The sequence below is a fragment of the Akebia trifoliata genome, chromosome 5 (assembly GCF_017979445.1).
Source record: "Akebia trifoliata isolate Shusen 1 chromosome 5, ASM1797944v1, whole genome shotgun sequence".
Classification (NCBI taxonomy): Eukaryota; Viridiplantae; Streptophyta; class Magnoliopsida; order Ranunculales; family Lardizabalaceae; genus Akebia; species Akebia trifoliata.
Genome location: NC_141379.1, coordinates 29,427,012 through 29,448,251, shown reverse-complemented (window position 1 = coordinate 29,448,251; position 21,240 = coordinate 29,427,012). Strand labels below are relative to the sequence as shown.

The 21,240-nt window shown below is 34.0% G+C and overlaps 3 protein-coding genes across 3 annotated transcripts; 1 reads left to right on the top strand and 2 right to left on the bottom strand.

Annotated features, from left to right (window-relative positions):
- Positions 1-461: 461 nt before the first annotated feature.
- On the bottom strand, positions 462-5,652 carry LOC147402042 (two-component response regulator ARR14-like). The gene is made up of 6 exons (XM_086441600.1): positions 5,395-5,652; positions 4,346-4,498; positions 3,608-4,003; positions 3,408-3,484; positions 777-1,343; positions 462-660 (listed from the first exon to the last, which is right to left on the bottom strand). Exons 1-6 carry the CDS (start codon positions 5,537-5,539, stop codon positions 580-582), a joined length of 1,419 nt encoding a protein of 472 aa, XP_086297726.1. The 5' UTR covers positions 5,540-5,652; the 3' UTR covers positions 462-579.
- Positions 5,653-10,059: 4,407 nt separating this feature from the next.
- On the top strand, positions 10,060-12,286 carry LOC147402041 (large ribosomal subunit protein uL14). The gene is made up of 4 exons (XM_086443543.1): positions 10,060-10,217; positions 10,322-10,606; positions 11,678-11,719; positions 12,052-12,286. Exons 1-4 carry the CDS (start codon positions 10,205-10,207, stop codon positions 12,132-12,134), a joined length of 423 nt encoding a protein of 140 aa, XP_086299669.1. The 5' UTR covers positions 10,060-10,204; the 3' UTR covers positions 12,135-12,286.
- Positions 12,287-12,918: 632 nt separating this feature from the next.
- LOC147402040 (peroxygenase-like) lies at positions 12,919-18,008 on the bottom strand. The gene is made up of 6 exons (XM_086443542.1): positions 17,812-18,008; positions 15,802-15,951; positions 15,055-15,140; positions 14,517-14,611; positions 13,398-13,523; positions 12,919-13,298 (listed from the first exon to the last, which is right to left on the bottom strand). Exons 1-6 carry the CDS (start codon positions 17,945-17,947, stop codon positions 13,145-13,147), a joined length of 747 nt encoding a protein of 248 aa, XP_086299668.1. The 5' UTR covers positions 17,948-18,008; the 3' UTR covers positions 12,919-13,144.
- Positions 18,009-21,240: the final 3,232 nt, after the last annotated feature.

Sequence of the window (21,240 nt, the reverse complement as noted above, 5' to 3'; positions counted from 1 at the left end):
TACATTTAACTTCTACCTTAAGATTCTATCTACTTCAACCTTAAAGTGTCAAGAACGATGTAAGATTTTCGGAGAAGTAGAAGAAGATGGAATTTTGGATTGAAAAATCAAAGGATTTTCACAGGAGAGGTTGAAAAGGAATGCATTTTGAAGAAGTGGTGGACTAAATCAAATAAAATTTAACCTGATTTTAAAATCTAAGGATGAAATATTATTTTGAAGTAAAATATGGGGTTTTGTCTAAATTTGAAAGTAAGGGCATTTAGGTCATTCTTCATTAGTTTATAAGAGACGACCAAAATCAAGGGAGCATATCATAAGTTTGTAAGCCTAGGGTATCTCAAATATTCACCAAAACATAGAGGGGTATGTTTAACTCATCAACCTATCTATAATATATCAACCAACAAATTCTTTACCCAAACAGAGAAACAAAATCCAACTGACTAATATTGAAGCATCATCAATGTCTTATAAGCTTTAATAATTTAAATCACACATCATGTATTTTACAAAACTTAACACAAATTGTGAAGGAAAATCCAATTGACTGAAATATAAGCTTGTCCATGGCTGATTTCACATTGCTAGATTGTCATCGTTCAACTCATATTCGCTAATATCAAAATTTGGGTCCACCAATGCTTTAACACCATATTCCTACACAAAATTTTAAACAATATGACCAAAATATTTAAATTTTACATAAGAAACAATTCATAAATATTTTACAGAAAATAATAATAAAACAGATTTAAATGAAGTATAGTACATACCTCATTTGTAGGCTGGTCGACCTCATCGGAAAATAAATCTCTATAACACTCTTTATTTACCTCCCTTAGCATATCAAGAAAACTATCAGGATCTTCTTCTGCTAGTGGTGGTGGTGGTAGTGGGGGTGGACCCATTCTAATTCCATGTTGTTCTGTTCCAGGATAAGTTAAGTAGTTGGAAACATTTTGGTGATTAAGAGACGACGAATCACCAAGCCAAGGTTCCTGAAGATTACCCTGATTGCTCGTTGGAAATGTTTGTTCATAGCGTTGTGGAGACAAAAAGTTGCTATTTGACTCATTTTCGTTAAGAAAATGTGTAGAACCGATTGGCAGTGCGCCATTAGCAATAGTAAGCCCTTGAATGTTACCTATGTTTCCTTGGAGTGGCATTTGTGGCCATTGTTGATCTAGGAATTGTGGGTTTCCATTTTGTGAGTTAGACATCAATGAAGGATGGTTTGGTGGAAAGCTTGAAGTAAGAGGCCCATTGGTCAAGCAACTTGGGGGCCTAGGTTCCATAGTTCTACTTTCTTCTTCGCATCGTTTAAGGCTGAGACGATATTTCTGCAAATTTTAGAACTCCAATCAATTTAATGAGCTATCAACAAGCATTTCATTGTTACACATGAGCATTATTACAATAGTAATCATGAATTTACAAGACTACCAATATGAGAAATATTAACTTATGAGTATCAAAATGAACTAAAATGGTGGCACTATTCCCTGTTTGTCTTCTAATCTATTTTCAAGTGTGTTTTTCCTTTATGGCAGGGGATTTTAGGATAAGTTTTTGATGATGGTTGTAGAAAAATAACTTCTTTGTAGGTGGGCATTGAAAATGTTATGTTACCATTTCACAACTAATCATTCGTTTTAAAAGAAAATTTTTAGAGGATAATGTATTAACTTTAAACTAAAATAAAGCAATTTTCATAATAAGAACAAATGTTATTTGTGATGGGTTTCATTGAAAAGATCTCGATGAATGAAGAAAGTTTTTAAATGTATCTATTTCTTTGAAATCATTTTTATAAAAGAAGTGTCAATTTATTTTTTAAAGAGAATAATTTCTTGTTAAAAGTAAAAGAGAATGTATGGACTATTAACTATAGTAAACTTTTGGTTAAGAGTTTGAATGGTGTTCAAACTTTAAATATTATATAAATTGGTTGATAGAGTTGTGGAAGGACATTTCTAGGAAAAGAAGCTACAAGTTGGAACTTCATTTTACTTCATAAATATTAGGCATGGGCACTTGTATAATGCCCATGATGTTCAAGTAAAGAGCTGTTGACATGGAAGTTGGATAGATACTATAGTTTTCAAAATAAAAAACTAGACATTTATTGATTGTGTAACTCAACAATTTAAATACAATCACACTTAGTATCATAAGAGATAAATTTTAAGAATATTATATTATAAATAACAAATGTGATTTGATTGCTAAATAAAAGTATTTAGTCATTGATGTCCTGTAAAGATCTTGGCAGTAGTTTTTCAATGAATTTGTTTTTCGCTCAAAACAGATATAGGATTGTTCACACTTTGGCCCTTGTTGGCCACCCACAAAGATTTATCCCGGCTTACCTAGTATGTATGATTTGTGGGGTATTGCATGTACCTAAGGGGTTTGGGCAAGTTATGATGCTCTAAGAGGCTAGTTGTCTAGCCCCTGCTTGTTGGGCCTATGGCTATGGACACCCCGTCATAAAAAAAAAATGACTTAGGATTTAAATTATGATCATTAGAAAATATAAAAGGAGAAAAAAAAACTTTATTTAACCAAAAAAATACAAATGTAAGTCATTGAAGAGAAGTAAAGGCCACTCTAAGTTTTCAATTGCAAAATATTATTTTTTTATAAGTATAAAATTATTCAATAGCAAAAGATATATTTTTTTTATAAATATAAAATTATTCAATTGCAAAAGATATAAAAGATAGCAATCCCCATACATTTCATATCTTTTATTTGGAATTTATAATCATCTTTACACTTATAATCATAAAAATGAAAATTTAAAAATATTATATGATTTCTAAATTGAAATAAATATATTTTTATAATTAAGTAAAAGCATTTAATAATTAAAGTTATTGTAAGATCTGGAAAAATACTTCTAATAGTGATACATATTTTCCCAATGATGTTTAAGGAATGAAATAAGGGACATTTGAAGATTTAAAAGAAACAAATGACAATATATGAAACTACCAATTCAATTAATAAAAGAAAAAAATATTAGAATTATCTATCCTACATTTTTAGTTGTTATCCTAAATTATGATAATGGTGGGTATCATTGTACTGATCTCAACAATAGCTTTCTATTAGATTCATTATTGATTGCTAAAATAGACATAGGATCAACATTTCATATCTTCTCTTTGAAAAATATAGTGGGGAAAGAGAACAAAAACAATGGACGAATCGACTATAGGAAGATTTTAAATAAAGGATATTAGTCCCTAAGCTTGGATAGGTAAGCAAGACAAGCTCAAAGTAAGTACTTGGCTCGAATAAGGGAGCTACTACACTAAAGTGAGATTATGTGCGTATGTGTATTTGTATAGAGGTGAGAAGTTTGATAATAAACATGTGAATTTAATCTAAAAACAAACCTGCAAATGGCTGGCAATATTTTCCCTCGTTAATCCAGGGACGTCCATCAACATTAGAATCTTATTTGGAGAGGCTCCTAATTCAAGATGATAGAAAGGTATCAACCATAATTAATTAAGGGTCAAGTAAATAGAACCTTAATAGAAATAAACAAAGAGTAATGAAACTATTCTTTGAACAATGAGAAAGAGATCCTTACTATTAAGGCCTAGTCGATGAACGGCTACCAAGAATTGGTTGTGAAGTTTAGAAGTCCAAATCATTCTTTTCTTCTTTTGTGAAGTTGAAGTATTTTTACTTTCTGCCCTTTCTTCGTCCATTTCTTTATACATCTTCTCATTTTGTTCTTGTTGAGTCCAATTGCCTTTGTACAACTGAGAAACATCATAGATATCTTTTTTCATTGCATTCTCAAGCGGTGAGGCCTCCTGAACTCCTCTTGGATGTTGGATATCTTCCATGACACATTTCTGTCGAAGCACGTGTTGCCAAAGGTTTTGTATATCGTTTATCATTATAGGCTTCACGAGGTAAAAACAAGCCCCATTTTCTAAATATTTCCTCATAATTTCCACTTTATCATCAGTGGACATTACTACATTTGGAAGAAAGTCAAATTAAAAAAGAAAAAAATTAGTTAGAAAATTTGAATAACCCATCAATACCAATTAGGTAAGGCTTGGGATCCGTTGACTTATGAAAAATAACTCAAGAAAAAACACATGATCCCAATCATTAGGATACAAAATCCAACATTTGAGACATGTATATCTTGGGGGAACACAAATCTAGGAGATACTTAATTATCCCGAGGATAAATCTCAACCATTTGATTTTGAGTTTAAATGGCAGGAATCATGTGTTTTTTCACGAGTCAAGGGATACTGACCCCTACTTTAAAGGTAAATAACAAAATATGATTAAGAGGGCGACTCACTTATAACGGGAATTTTTAATTCTTTGCCAATGCAGTCAAAAAATTTCAAACCATTAATTTCAAGCACGTCCACATTTGTTAAAACTAGATCGAATCGACCTTCTCTTTCCCGTAGCAAGTTTAAGGCCTCTATTCCCGATCTAGCAGTCACAACTAGAAGTGGTAACAAGATATATAGGCCATCATATTAGAAAACCCTCGATTGAAGAAAAAGTAAGCAAAAAAAATACATACTCAAACAATAATAAAATTATGGTCTAATACTCTAGATGTGTGGCTCATCATATTTGTTAGGAGTTATGATATTTCGAAGAACCAATTTGTAAACACCATGGGAAGCATATAAAGAGAATGCATCAAGTAACAAAAAATTCAACATGAATGAACATAAATAAGTCCATAAAATAAATCAGAGATGTCAAAACTTCTTGCAATTATATCTTCTTTAAACATTTTACGAAACTATCCTTCAACATGCATCATAGAAGATTTAGATAATTTACAGTGAACATTGGAAAAAGGTTAACATATGGCCATGATAGAAATTAAAATTCTATAAGAAAAAAATATAAATAAGAATTTAATCTTTTCATAGAAAATGCAGGAATGAATTCTCCAACTTAAATCTTTTTATTATTTTTTATGACGAGGGTTCCGGACCCATAGGCACAACTAGCAGGGGCGAGGCAATTTGCCTCTTAGAGCACCATATCTCACCCAAATCCCCCTTGGGTACATGCAATACCACACATACTAGGTAAGTAGGGATAAATCAGTGTGGGTGGCCAACGGGGGGGGGCTTGAACTCATGACTTATCTCTTTTGGAGAGACACCTTGGCCACTATGCCCTAATGCTCATTGGTTTCCAACCTAGATCTTGTGTATGGCATATCTCCATAACTTTCAACTTTGTAGGATACAAATACAGAAAGAAATCTATCAAAATGAATAAAAAGTACACATGTGAAGTATTCAATCAAATAACTAATAATATCTACAAAATTAATCCTAACATAAATATAAAAAAAATGAAGTCTACACTAAATACCTTCATATCGGTTTGTCTTAAGCATTGTTTCAATGGTCATAAGACATTGAAGATCATGATCTATAACCAAGGCATGAAGATCTGTAAAAAAGCCCTTAGTACTAGTATTACTTAATCCGATTTTTTGAATTTTATCTCCTTCCATGGTCAGACGACAATGAGAATATATCACGAAAGATATCTAGATGTTGAACACACAAGTATGGAGAAATGAAGAGAAGAACAAATAAAATTCAAAGACAACGCATAAAGACAAAACAATTTCTGTAACAACAAATAGAGAAATTGAAAATGAATTAAAGTAGGAGTGAATAAGATATCACATGAAACCAAGTAAAATTATTTTACAGTCTCTGACTAAAGAAGAATGAGCAAAAATGTTAATGCTTTATAGAGAAATTAACTTAGCATGAGCGTGCGAAGAACCCGGTATTTTTGGATGTGAATTCTATGGGCTTAAGCGGTAATTATCAAAACCAGTACAATCGCATTGAAACTGCCAACCAAAAAATCTTTTCATTTTTTGAGAAAATCTTACCAACTTTCATATCTACTGTATCAATTCCACTCTTGGCCTTAAGTCTATAATAAGAGTAGTTTTCTAATACATTCATTTACTCTGAAAATCCAAAAAAAAGATTTTTTTTTTTTTAGGGTAATTTAGTAGTACCCCTTGATAAGATGGTGATATTAGGTTTAACCCCTCCAAAATACTAGGATTTGTTTGATAAGTGAGAGTTCACCATGAGAGTTGGACTTTCAAGTGTTCAACTTTTAAAAGTTGATGAGTAAGTGTTAATTATAACTTTTATGTTTGGTAACTTACAAGAATTTTTCTTGAAGTTATATTTATTAATTTTTTTACTTTTCAAATTTTAATTTTAATTTCTATTATAATTAAAATTAAAATATGAAGATTAAAAACTTAGTATTTTATTTTATTTTAAACTACTAATTATTTTTTCTAATTTTTACAACAAAAAAAAACTAGTAATATAGGCATATTATTATTATTATTATTATTTAATTGTTTTATTTTTATTACCTTTTTTGTTCCTTTTGCTATAATAAAATAATAATAAAACTTATATTATTATTATTAAATATTTTTAATTTTATAATTATAATTATAATTATAATTATTTTATTATTATTATTATTATTATTAAATATTTTTAATTTTATAATTATAATTATAATTATAATTATAATTATAATTATAATTATAATTATTTTATTATTATTATTATTTTATAATCATATATGTTTTATTATTATTATTTTTATTTATTTAGTATTAATTATTTTGTATTATCTTTTATTTTCTCATTACTATAATAAAATAATAATATAAGTTTTATTTTTATTATTATTATTATTATTAATTATTTTTATTACCTTTTCCTTTCTCATTACTATAATAAAATAGTAACATAATAATAATAATAATTATTATTATTATTGTTTAGTTTTTAATTTATTATTATTTTCATATTATCATAATAATAAATAAAAATTTTAAAACGGCACAAAAAAGAGAGTTGCCAACTTTCACCTCTTAGAGTGAAAGTTGAAATGCTTCAATTTTGGGAAGTTGGAGAGTTGGTGAGTTGACAACTCTCGTAAGTTGAGCTTTCCAAACACACAATCTTCAGCAACTTGTGAGGATTGCTAACTCTCATGTTCAACTTTCGCTTATCAAAACACACTAGATCAAGTTTATTTCCCTTGATTGAAAGTCGACTTTGCCTTTTGTTGATTGTTTAATCATAAAATTTTGAATTTTTTTTTATTTCAAATTTTGATTTATTAATTTAATTTTTGAAGGGCATTTTGAAAAGAAAATCAAAATTTAACTGTTAAATCATTAATAAAAAAACACAATGTTGACTTTTGATAAGCAAGGCAAAACCTAATCTTTTTTTTTTTTTTTAATTAGCCATAGTTTGCTAATTGTTATTTAAATGGTAATAAGTGATTTAGGAGCAATTATATTAAGTAGTCAAACGTTTTAATAACATGAACCTTGCAAGCTCTACCCCATTTGAGATCTATCATGTAAGCAAGTAAAAATTGCATAATATTTGGTTCTATATGCGATTTCGATGTCTATTATTTTGTCAAGTGTTTGTGTAAGTATGTTTGTCACCACGAGTAGATTAGGTTATTTCTTGTATTTATTAATATTGAATGTAATGGGGAGTATCAAAATCTGAAACAGCAAAAAGTCACATTTACTGGAGATCAAGCCAACTCAAGATAAGTGAAAAATAAGATAGAGCACCGATTTCAATCACCTTAAGTTGAACAAACTAAAAAAAAGTAAAGGGGTGTGTCCACAAGGGTCGGGCGACTAACATATGTTTAGTCGGTCGAACCTGAAAGGGTCATATTTTTGCACATTTTCATGAGGCGACCAATCGGTTGACCCAGCTTCTCTCTTCATGGGGCAACCGAGGAACTCTCGGTAGACCGAACTTGAGAGTTGCATATTTTTTCAATTCCCTATAGGTCAATCATTCAGTTGATCAAGCGATGTTGTTCCAACAAACTTTGAAAAAGTCACATTCTATGTTTAGACGATTATTTTGAAAAAGTCATATCCCATTTGAACTAGTCTACTAGTACATTTGAATAGGACCCTATCTAAGTCAATTAGGGTTTCTCAAAATCCTATCATTTGCCTCAATTTAAAGAAGACCTTCCATAGAAGGTATTCACCAATTCTCTGGTTCAATTATTTTTTTAGTAAATTCTTGAAAGAGGCTACTCATTCTTTGTCTCTTAATTATTTTCATATGAAAATTTGATTATAAGAAAGTTGTCTTTCACCTCCTTATTCATTCTTCTGAGATAATGTTGTAAACAGGAGATTATGAGCATTTTATTTAGATCTACCTTTTGGAGGTTCATTCTTCACAATCTAAGGTTGTGTTCATGTTTCAAAAAGAATTCATAGAGATTCCTTATTGCGAGATCTCGAACAACTCGAGTAAAAGTTCCAAACATAGTGTCACGATGACGTGTTCGCCATTCATTGTAAGCGGTTGTAACCCGAATGCATTGAATAAAGACATCAGCTCAAGTTATGACCTCTATAAATTTTTGTCTCACTGGATGGTTTAAATGTCTCTAAACCCTTATCCTTGTGTCATTTATTTCATATGATTGTTGAGTTTTTGTTGTCTTTACTTGCTTAAGAAAAAAAATAATATCTAGCAAAAGATTTGTGAAAAACCTATTCACCCCTTTCAAGGTTTTCATTAGACTATCTTTAACATGTTTATTAATTGAAAAGAACAATAAGAAAACAAAACTTGATTTTTAAAATAATGAACTGTTTAAGAGACTCATTTCCCTAATAGTAACCTTGATTTGATTAAACCATCAACTTTTCACTCTTGTAAAGGGTGACATATTGAAAGATAAACCTAGGTGCATAATATAAACTTGCATGGTTGATTAGCAACACAATAATATTTACTAAACATGATATCCATTTAAATAATCACGCTTTTAAGAATATCACATAGTTGCTCTAACCAAATTCAAACCTAAACGCATAAGATGGCTGCAAGAAATGGTCTTGCCCAATCGAACATGGCTCATTTTTTGTACATAAGAAGCCTAAACTGACATAATACTTTCTTAAAAACAAGTCTAACTGTCACACTACATTTTGTATGATAAAGAAAGACCAAATCATGCCAAAACAGCCCCAAAATCTTCAAGCTTCTCAATAAGATATGTTCATCTATTAGGAACTTTGTTTAAGACTTAATTCTATGAAAGTAGTAATCGAGAAAATCTTTTGAAAATTAGTCTCTAAGATGGGTGAATCTTGCTCTCCTAATATGTTGGGATTGACTATTTGAGTTCCACTTCTATTTAGAAAAGTGTAATGATTTTTTGAACCCCCCCTCCCCTCCCCTCCCCTCCCCTATGACACATGCCCCCACTACAGAACCGTGAGTAGTTGCATCGGGACAGGGGCAGAGCTAGTAAGGAGACATTGGAGGCAATTGGTCCCACTCAACTTTTTTGGGCACTTTAGATACTCTTGAATTTATGCTTAAATTCATGATACCCCTGCATTTTGAACTACTAATATGCCTCATTTGACCCTGTTGCCCTCACTCCCTCATCTCCTTCCAATTTTGCCCCCTCTCCCTCCAATTAACCATACGTTTGCCCCCACTAAAAGCAAATCCTGGCTCTGTCGGGAAACACACAATCATAAATCTTTTTCTTATGTATCACGAGGTAACTAATCTACAAAATATATTCTATAAAATGGGCCAACGAGGGCGTCAACCTTGAAATGGTATGACATATATTCTAGATGTATTATTTTATAATAAAAGGTAACTAAAATATATTATTAATAGAAATATTTACTTTCATCTCTAACCGTTTTCCCATTATTATAGATAAACCCCTATTTTGATAATTTAAATAAACAAAATAATAAAATGATCCAAATGATTTTAAAAATACATGAATTAGTTTTTTTTTTATAGAACTCGAGCCCAACCTAGGCTCTCTTAGCATAGCCAACTTAGGCCCGATAGAAGTATAGGACTAATATATAAGGCATAGCCCTCCTCTTTAGGGCTGGGTTAGGGCCTAAAAAATACCAGCCCAAACCTGCCCATTGACAGCCCTACTCCTCTGATGTTAAGTGAAAACCAGAGTGCAATTTCGTAATTACACCCAAAACACTTATGGAATTCTACAAACCCTAGAACGACCAACCCCTATATAAAATTCTCAAAACCCTAACACAAGTCGAACTTTGCGAGCGTCCAAAATGTCGAAGCGAGGTATCTCTCTCTCATTTCTTCTCAAATTAGGGTTAGGGTTTCTATTCGATCTCCAATTGTTTGTTTGTTTGATTGATTGATTATTGTTGTTGTTTGGATTGTAGGTCGTGGAGGATCGGCTGGAAACAAGTTCCGTATGTCATTGGGTCTTCCAGTGGCGGCAACTGTGAATTGTGCAGACAACACTGGAGCGAAGAATCTCTACATCATCTCCGTAAAGGGGATCAAGGGTCGCCTCAATCGTTTGCCTTCAGCTTGTGTTGGAGACATGGTGATGGCGACTGTCAAGAAAGGGAAGCCTGATCTTAGGAAGAAAGTCATGCCAGCTGTCATCGTCAGGCAGCGCAAGCCATGGCGCCGAAAGGATGGTGTCTTCATGTACTTCGAAGGTTAGAATCTGTTCCTGACTTCGTTGGTTTCTACAGATTTATTTGTTTAAAAATGGTTTTTTTTTCTTCTAATTTTGTTTGTTTCTCTAATTAATGGATTTTTGTTTTGATGCATTTGATGGTTTGGTTGGTTGAATTGTGTGCAATGTAATTGTTGTTCAATAGTTTGGGGTGAAAATTTGGGGCATTTATGTTTGGATTTTTCAGTAGTATTTTGTGTGTTTGGGGGGCAATTTAGGTTTTGTTCAAACACGCGTGAACCCACAATCCCGATGACACAGTGAAGATTAGTTCAGTTGGGTAACATGGGTATACATTTTGTTTGAAATCCCAAATTCTTGAGGGAGCTTTTGGTTCCTGCCACATCTGACCCCTGATATGTTAGATTCTTCATTTGGGATTAGGAGGGAATTATGCTAGAGAAATCTGTAACTATAGGATTTTTTCTTGACGTATTTGCAATTGATCTTGGTTAACGTACGAGTCCAGGTTATCTCGGATGAGTTTTCCAATACATTTGAGTCTTCTCGGTCAACAATGAGACAAATGAATCATAGCTATAAATCTCGTCCGATATGTCTGACTTGTCGATCTGTCACGTTGGTGGACATTACTGAGATGAATTGGACGAGTTGTCTCGGTCTTGGATGAGATTTAAAACCATGTTTGAGACTTGTTCACGATAAATTTGATGTGATGCATTAATTGATTTTGTGTTTTTTATTTTGGCCCAAATTGATTTCTTATGTTTTACAAGTGCAATCCCTCATAGCTGCATTGATTGATTCATAGTACATAAATTAAAAAGAATTGCCAGTTTTAGACATCACGATTTTTCGTTTCATTCTTTTTGCTTCTTACCCAAAAGTTCTCGGAAAATTTGAGAAATATGTGATAGGAATAGTTGCAAAACTAGGCTTCGACATTTTAGACTTTATATGGTTATCAAAAAAATGAAGTGTTACTACTTAAACCCAGTGTATGGATCTGCATTAAATTCTTCTCCTACAATATTTCCCAATTAACTTCTATACCAAAGTTTCTGATTTTCTTTTGACTTTGTTTTTGCAGATAATGCTGGGGTTATAGTGAATCCCAAAGGAGAAATGAAAGGTACAGCAAACATTTTAAGCAGATAACCATACATTTTATTTTATTTTTTGCAGATATGACTTGATTGAACTTCATACTGTTCATGTTATGGTCGTTGGATAACTTGCACCTATATCCATATGATTGCTTTTATTGGAGCTGTCTCAATATGAAAATAAATGTCTTGTAGAAGGATCAATGCTTATGTTATGGTTGGAGACCTGTAGTAACCACAAAAAATTTAATGCAACTTGTGCTTCTTACTTGAGATGTTAGATATAGAGAATTAGAGGTCACCTCTCTGTGGTTTTTAGTGTTTCTCTAATATGTTGCTGTTCTTGTGGTGATCACAGGTTCTGCTATCACCGGACCAATTGGAAAGGAATGTGCTGATCTATGGCCAAGGATTGCTAGTGCAGCCAATGCCATCGTTTAACTGTCCTGTTGCGAATGATTCTTATTATATCAGACCAGGTTGTGTGGTATTTAGGTGCTCTTTTTTTCATTGTTGAAACAGAATTAGAAATTTTGATTTTGGTGTAATACTTTTCAACTTTTATCTGGCTAAAGAGGATTTTGCTTGCTTCATTACTCGGGGCCACTTGAGTTCACGCTAGGTTCTTCTAAAGAAAGATGTTCATTCTGTTTTTGTTACTTATATTTTGTGTAATTTTGGTTACCAAAACAAAAATTTCCGTGTAGTTTATTCTCATTTATCGTCATTTAGGTTCACTAAATAGGTCATTTAGGTTCACTAAATAGATCGATGGAAATGTGTACATGATCATTAAGGTCATTGTAAAACCACAACCCCCCCATCAAAAAGAAAAAAAGGATTTAACCTGGCTAGACAACACGAGTCATCTTTGCACAGGTTGGGGCCTAACCTTTTCTAGCTTTAGGGGCTGGGATGATACCATCATCTCAGACGTTGCTTTGAGGGTTTATGCTAGGGCCATTGATTTCCTTTTAAGACGTATGTAAACAGGCGTAATTATCTTGGGTCATGGGGACTGTCTACGTTTGTGACAAATTTGGGTAGGCTCAAGTAGATTTGGGTTTAGAGCAGTTTTAGTTACCTCCCCTAAGCGATCGACTGCTAGGGTTTCAGAAAATAAGGTTGAGCATGGGCTTCAATGACTATGCCCTTCGTGGCCTGATGCAGACGCCTAAACTTGGGAGTGGAGTTTTAAAGCAAACTCTTTGGTAGGGCTAAAAGATTCTAGAAAACAAACTTAAATCATATATGATGCAACACATTTACAATCACCATTTGAAGTAGGAAGCAATATTCTACTTATCACATAAAGTGGAACCAACCCATTAAAACCCATCACTTGGAAAATCATTCCCCGTCAGTAACGACCCATTGAACTTATAAAGTTCATTATCTGTCACATAATTATTACATTTACGTTCATCTATATAGTCTCACTAGCATAATCCTTAGCTCATCTTATTGATAGCATCATAGCGCGCCTTGGCACAATATTCAAATAGACTCCCGTCATAAGCTCGTCGAACAGCTTCTTTGGATACAAATCCCTCTTCATCTCTAGCCAGAGCATACAAAATTGTCCACTCACCCTTTGCGGCAATCCTGCAAAAATCAAGTTGAACTAAAACCTCCTCTCAAGGGCAGCATTGAAGTAAACACTAGATAGTAATGCATTGTAATAAGGGACACAACGAAACAAACCAGCCAAAGAAGTCGTTTGTATTTCGGTTCCCCTCGGTCATATTCCAAATCTCCTTGTAGGTGAGCTTGTCTGGTACAGTCCGAGCGTACTTGCTAAACATATTCTCGAAATTTACTGGAACAAACCTGAGATCCATACAGGACTAGATATCACTATTTAATTGTTGAAGGAAAAAAAAAAAGCAAATAATTGCAAGCCACCAACCACGAATCCAATCCTAAATGTGAGGAGGATTAGTTAACCCGCAAATGTTTGGCAAATCCAAATGCCTGGAATCAACTTCATTACTACTGATTCAAGCCATTACACCCATTTTCTTAACATATGGGTGAGTTCATAACAACCATTAGAAATGTAGGAGTAGAGAAAAATCACACCCTAATTTGATTGTCCAAATGTTTGAGCACTGTTTTTGCCTTGGAATCAAGTTCCCGTCCTAGTCCCAGCACCAAGTGAAGGCCAAATGAGGAAAAAGGTAGGCAATAATGGTTCGTCCTTTAAATCCCATTACAATCAATACTGACTTGATTGTTGGAGTATAATAATAGGGACAAGATGGCAAGGAGTAAGCAACCCCCATGTCAAATTGAAAAAGGAAAGCTCTAGAAATCACCAATCATGTAAAAAACGATTTAAGAAAATTTTTGGATTTACTAGGGATTGGTACAAGCTTCCCAGCATCTTATTTTCTAAGGAAGGTCTCAAATATCTTCACATCTCGGCATCTCATTGGAAATTGTACAGCCCAACGAGATTCACAACCAATGATTTGGTTACTCCGACTTCACATCTATTAAATATTTAAAAGACTAATGCTGAAGTGACCTTAAGCTTGTACCTCATGTCACACTTTAAGGTCACAATCTTGAAGTCACTCCAGCACGACTCTATTTAAAAATATGCAATTTTCATTCTAAATTACTTTTATTTATTTTTATAAAAAGATGAATATTTACTTTATATAATCTAACTCTATATTCTTGAGATTTGGCTGTCAAAGCCTTAGCAAAAAACGAAAACTTAGATTACAACAAATTACCTTATTATACTTGTAAATGAAAAACTGGTGATTCATTAAAGTGAATTGGCAACACAACAAACTAAGTAGACCACCTCACCTTCCTTCAGTGTCGTAAGTTCCGGAGTCACTTCCATGCTTGGATTTATGAATGTTGTTTATGTATATGGGGAATAACGGTGAAGGTATCCAACTCTGCAAAATCAAACCACGATGAACTAAGTGAAGAAAACCACTACTCAATATATAAGATGAACATAGCTCAAACCCAAAGAGATATGGGCTTAACTTTTTGCACCACTAATACCTACGTATTTTTGGTAGGGCTCATAGCTATCTCCGTGATCCAAACCTTAGAAGGAATGAAATGAGGAAAGGACTACCTTATAGCCGGGTACTAGATTGAAACTGTCTACGTGGGGGGCCGGGGGTCCGGTCCAAGATATGGTGTCCTGACCCCAAAAATATATGGGCTGCTTTTGGTGCAAGGGTTGGGTTCACACAACTAACACCTAGGTGGGTGCTTTTGGTGTAAGGGTTGGATTCGTATCACCGATGCAATGGATCCGCCATAATCCATCGCCACCCACATTAAGGTGACACCCCATGATGTAAATTGTAAGAAAGCCAAGACTTACCGGCAGTGTAGGATAACTCAAGCCCACATTGATAGCAATGCCAAGTATGAAAGAAGCAACAACGTTGAAACCAATTAACCGCAGTCCTGAAAAAAAGAAACGATGTTATCAGTAAGGAAATATGGGCACTAAGATGGTCCCAAATGGCACAAACTCGTGAACGCAAGGTCCATCTCTTAATGGACTCATGTACCCGAACTCACTGTGATCAACTATTGCTAGCTATCTCCAATCAACCTGGTTTTTGGTAAAAGGAACGTGTACCTCAGATTAAATGGTTAGGACCATTGGCTACATTACATCAGATATAATTTGATTGCTTGGTTCCTGTAAGGATAAGGTTTAGAAGGAACCAATATAACCATCGTTTTGGATCAGCAAGGCCCCATGACTCACCAAGACATACAAGTACAAGTCAGACCATCCCAAACCAATTCAAACAGGTTTCAATTTTATAAAAAAAATCTCCACATCTTTCAAAAGTAATTATTTTTTGCTACAATCTAGATTAATAGATGCTAGAATTGCAACATTTACTAGCAAATGTAATACTAGAAGAGATTGACTAGCTAAGAAGAAACCAACTATTTGGAGATCATCTAGGACCGATTACAAATCAACGGTTTACAATGTGCTCTTATTTGGACTCGAATACAGTTATTTAAGAAAATATTGATTATACATTGAGGCAAGCCAAAACATTGTTTTATTATTTGATCATATTTTATTAACCTATATTATGGTTACCTGCAAAAGTTTCCCATGGATACACAATGCCATTGTCGTCCAAGTCGAAGAAGGACACATGTTGCTGAAGAACACTCATGTTGTGATGCTTGTGGCCCCACGTGCCAGTGGGGTGATCTACATCAGGAGCTATCAAAGCTCTAGCTAAATCTATTTAAAAAAAACAACAAAAAGAAAGATGCAACCAGAATTATTTGAGTCGGTATTTAGTTTGAATCTGTGTCAAGTTAAGGCAGTTGGAATTGTGCCAAATTGGGGAAGGATATCACTTCACATAACCAATTAAATGCTTCAAATAAGACTCATCAGTTGGTAATGATTTCTTTGGAATATTTCCTTAATTTTATCAAAAATATTGAATTTGTGTTTGATTTATTGGGAGATATACGGGTAAAATATTTATAGAGCTACTAATGCCACACCAATTATGTGCAATTCTTTGATAATTTGCATAGGAATTGGTGTGGCAATAGCAACTCTCTATTTATATCAGGCACAAACTTATGCTCGTTTTATCGGGCACAACTCAACGCAAAAGATATTGTACATTTGTCACCTCAAGAATGATACATCCCTTGTAATCAAGATGATGTGGTACCGTATAGAAAACGAGATTTAGAAATGAGTCCAACAAGGAAATAACTATTCTTGTTTATGGTCAGGGAGATGGGATAAGGCAAGGTTCGGGAAAATTTAGAAAAAGGGAATGCATTCTAGCAGAATTGTAACAATGAGGAACAAAACATGCTGGTAGGTTTGAATCATAATTATGCACAATTGAACAATGAGGGATAAAACAAGAAGTAGAGATAAATAGTATCTTATATAGGTAAAAGTTCAATTTTTTTTTAGCCTAATGGAATTCTGATGTAATTTGAATAGTAACTTTAAGGGTATTCTAGAAATACTTATTAAATTAGTGATATTAGGCTTACCCATGTGTAAAATGCAATATTAGGCTTACCCACACGTGTGCACGTGTGAGCCGAATTAGGCCAATGCACTAGGTAACGTGGAGGAGAGAAGGGCCTCTATGATCCCATGATAAATTGGGGGTCTAGCTCAAAACCAATTGGAAATGAATGGAGAGGCCCAAGAGTTTATTAGGAGAGACAAGGCCGTGAGTGTCCAATGTGGTACTAAACTCAACAAAATCATTAAGAAAATGCAACGTTGACTTACAATAAGGGGATAAACCTAATCTTTTTAGTATCACCAAGTATTTTATACCCTGAATTTAACTTGAGCCCAGGAGTTTCTTTCTAAAGTACCATGCTAATGCCTATTAATTATTTTTTTGAAATAATTAAAATACTTGTATTTTGAAATTTACTAAAATTTTGCAACAGCCGGCATGATCTTGTTTTTGGATTTGTTTTTCTTTAGACATAGGTCAATATTCCTGAAATATGATGACAAGGCAACTTCAACCTGATATGCCCTCTTCACGACATTTTATGATAGATCAATAAAATAAACGAAATACCCTTTTTCACTCGCAGCGGGTGAAAAAAAAAAATATGAGGGTCACAGGTCGAACGGGGCTCGATACATGAGCACGTGATACCTAGAACGGATGGGGATAATGTGAAATTCAACGCTCCCTCACCCATAAAAGTGAAAAATTCCTTTGAGGAGACTTGAACCTGTGACCTATTCGAATATATATAGTAACCTAGCCGTCTAATACCATGTTGACAAACCATTTACCAAAAGATCAATTTGATGGGAAAGACACAACTATGAATATAAGAAGGTCAAAAGTCAAATTGGGGCATGATACTTGAACATATGATACCCAAGAATGGAGGCGGATAACACAGCACTCAACACTGAATTGGCAAGGTTATGGAGAAGGGTCAACTCAAAATCTAAGCAAGTCGAGTTGATATGCACAACTATGATGTTGAGGCAACTGTATATTATTCTTGAAGTCTAGGACTGAATTAAAATTATTTAACTAATAGGGGTCAAAACTCAAAAGAAGAAGTTAGATAGAAAGATAGATACAAGGTTTGGGAAGGTAAGCTTCCAAGTCGCCTGGAATTCGACGCTCAGAGGTGACTGGAGCCCTTGGAGCCACAATCTTCAAAGCCTCCTTCTCATCCACTATCCCCTCCTCTCTCCTCGCATTCGCATCAGCCATCTCTCTCTCTCTCTCTCTCTCTCTTACTGTCACACAATTTGTTCTAGATCGGTAGTTCTTATAGAGAGCAGAGAGAAAAGAGAAGAGAGAGACGTTAAAGCAAGTGAGGAGAGGGGGAAGTGGGACACGAAAGACTCGCTGTTTGACACGAAAGAGTTGGTGGTGTCACAAATACGTGTACGCATGCATGTTGATTTATGTCAGAGAGCAGCATTGATTTCGTGACACTAGCCCAATGTCTTCGAACATTTGGCTCTCATAAGTTGAAAACGTGCACAGTGAGTGAGCCACCACAATAACTCTGTTATGGACTTGGTTGAGTTTTGTTTGATGCGAGGTCCTCCTCACATTACAAACATAAAGTTGTTTTTCAAAAGCGAAATGTTTGTTATATATCCTCCCTAGTAACGGAAGCGGATCCTCTTTACCACACGTTTCCTATAGCACCTACTAGCACAGATCCAACGGTTAAAAGAGTGTCACATCAGTCATATACTTAGATCTCATACTTAAAATATTAAGTTTTCAATAGTCATTCATTTCCAAAGATGGGTCTGGTGGAAAAAAAATCAGATCTATGTCACATGATCACAACAAATTTAGGAGACAGATATATTATTTTTTTTTTTTCAAGATAAACTCTCTCATCCATTGGATCTATGCTATAGGGTGCTATTGGAACCGTGTGCTACAAAGGATCCACTTTCGTACTAAACACGATATATAATTCAATTGTCGCGATTTATGGTTAACATCATTGGATTAGGTCCGCATCAAATTTGATTTGGTACCCAATTCAATAAGCTTCTAAACTTATCCAATAAAATAATAGTTTTTTTTTATTATTTATTTATAATTTATGACGGGGTTTTAGACCGTAGGCTCGACTAGTAGGGGTAAGGAAACTGACCTCTTAAAGCATCATTCTCGCCCAAATGATCACCATACTACGTACAATAACCTACAAATCACACATACCAAGTAGGATGGAATAAATCCCTATAGGTGACCAACGAAGGGACTTGAACTCAAGACCTCTCTTTTTTGGAGGGATGTCTTGGCTACTACATTCAAAATAAATTTCAATCGTTTCTGGGGGATTGCCTTCAACACTATCTTTGATAATAAAGTGTGTCCTATCAAACTATACCTGTTACACTTTAACTTTACAACAAGTAAGGGAAAAGACCCTGTTAGGGCAACCCATCCCACCAAATAGGATGTACCCCCTAGATAACGAATTGAAACCTTATAAGAATTCAAAACATCAATCTAAACCTTGAGGTATAGATTAGAATAAATTGAATTTTGAGTCTGATCCAATCCATTGACAACCCCACTCAATAATACATTCGGGTGTAACATGACTATCATTTTAGTAAGCAAAGGTAAAGGCATTTTGATATTTAGATAATAAGTAATAAAAATACGATATTTAGATATTAAGTAATAAAAATACTTGTATAATAAATGTAATAAATACTTTAATAAAGCGTCCTTTTTTGCCACACACAAAAAAAAAAGCCGTAAAAAACACATCATCTTCAAAAAATGCAATTTGGACAAATCCCCCATTAAGAACAGAAAGCCCTGATTGAAAACCTTATCATAGACTAGGGATGCAACTTGGTCTGGTTCAAACCGATAGCTTTGAACTGGATTGGTTCGGTTTGAAACAAGTTGTGGTTTGGTTATGGGTTACGAAAATGGAGAATTGATCAATTTGATTCGATTTTCAGATCAAGCTTGTATAGAACCGAATCCCTATGCAATAAATATATATATATATATATATAGGGAAATGTTCAGCACCCTAAGTTTTACCACACACTTTAACAAACGTTTTTTGTCCTACATGGGTTAGAAGTTTTGGAATGAGCTGATTTTTGGTGAGGATGATCTCTATGATTAGAAGATCATCCTCCCCAAAAATCAGCCCATTCCGAAATGTTTAGCCCCATGTTTACACGTTGAAAAATCGTGTGGACCGTCCATTTTTGTAAACCATTTTTTATGGGGTTAGAAGTTTTGGAATGAGCTGATTTTTGATGAGGATGATCTCCTCACCATAGAGATCATCCTCACCAAAAATCAGCCTATTCCAAAACTTCTAACCCATGTAAGACAAAACACGTTTGTTAAAGTGTGTGGTAAAGCTTAGGGTGCTGAACGGGACCCATATATATATATATAACCATAGAGATCATCCTCACCAAAAATCAGCTCATTCCGAAACTTCTAACCCATGTAAGACAAAATGCGTTTGTTAAAGTGTGTGGTAAAGCTTAGGGTGGCGAACGGGACCCATATATATATATATATATATATATAATATATATATATATATATATATATATATGGGTCCGTTCGCCACCCTTAGTTTTACCACACACTTTAACAAACGCATTTTGTCTTACATGGGTTAGAAGTTTCGGAATGAGCTGATTTTTGGTGAGGATGATCTCTATGATTAGAAGATCATCCTCCCCAAAAATCAGCCCATTCCGAAATGTTTAGCCCCATGTTTACACGTTGAAAAATCGTGGACCGTCCATTTTTGTAAACCATTTTTTATGGGGTTAGAAGTTTTGGAATGAGCTGATTTTTGATGAGGATGATCTCCTCACCATAGAGATCATCCTCACCAAAAATCAGCCTATTCCAAAACTTCTAACCCATGTAAGACAAAACACGTTTGTTAAAGTGTGTGGTAAAGCTTAGGGTGCTGAACGGGACCCATATATATATATATATAACCATAGAGATCATCCTCACCAAAAATCAGCTCATTCCGAAACTTCTAACCCATGTAAGACAAAATGCGTTTGTTAAAGTGTGTGGTAAAGCTTAGGGTGGCGAACGGGACCCTATATATATATATATATATATATATATAATATATATATATATATATATATATATATATATATGGGTCCCGTTCGCCACCCTTAGTTTTACCACACACTTTAACAAACGCATTTTGTCTTACATGGGTTAGAAGTTTCGGAATGAGCTGATTTTTGGTGAGGATGATCTCTATGGTGAGGAGATCATCCTCACCAAAAATCAGCTCATTCCAAAACTTCTAACCCCATCAAAATTGATTTACAAAAAATGGACGGTCCACGATTTTTCAACGTGTAAACATGGGGCTAAACATTTCGGAATGGGGTGATTTTTGGGGAGGATGATCTTCTAATCATAGAGATCATCCTCACCAAAAATCAGCTCATTCCAAAACTTCTAACCCATGTAGGACAAAAAACGTTTGTTAAAGTGTGTGGTAAAACTTA

Excerpts from the sequence above, each read along its gene's own strand:
- LOC147402042 (XM_086441600.1), bottom strand. The coding sequence starts at position 5,539 with ATGGAAGGAGATAAAATTCAAAAAATCGGATTAAGTAATACTAGTACT. Across the intron at positions 4,004-4,345 it reads ATTAAAAATTCCCGTTATAA|TAATGTCCACTGATGATAAA; the intron begins GTGAGTCGCCCT and ends TTCCAAATGTAG. Across the intron at positions 1,344-3,407 it reads ATATTGCCAGCCATTTGCAG|AAATATCGTCTCAGCCTTAA; the intron begins GTTTGTTTTTAG and ends TAAAATTTGCAG.
- LOC147402041 (XM_086443543.1), top strand. Across the intron at positions 10,607-11,677 it reads TGTCTTCATGTACTTCGAAG|ATAATGCTGGGGTTATAGTG; the intron begins GTTAGAATCTGT and ends TTGTTTTTGCAG. Across the intron at positions 11,720-12,051 it reads TCCCAAAGGAGAAATGAAAG|GTTCTGCTATCACCGGACCA; the intron begins GTACAGCAAACA and ends TGGTGATCACAG.
- LOC147402040 (XM_086443542.1), bottom strand. The coding sequence starts at position 17,947 with ATGGCTGATGCGAATGCGAGGAGAGAGGAGGGGATAGTGGATGAGAAG. Across the intron at positions 15,952-17,811 it reads AGCTTACCTTCCCAAACCTT|ATTTAGCTAGAGCTTTGATA; the intron begins GTATCTATCTTT and ends TTTTTTAAATAG. Across the intron at positions 13,299-13,397 it reads ACAAACGACTTCTTTGGCTG|GATTGCCGCAAAGGGTGAGT; the intron begins GTTTGTTTCGTT and ends TGATTTTTGCAG.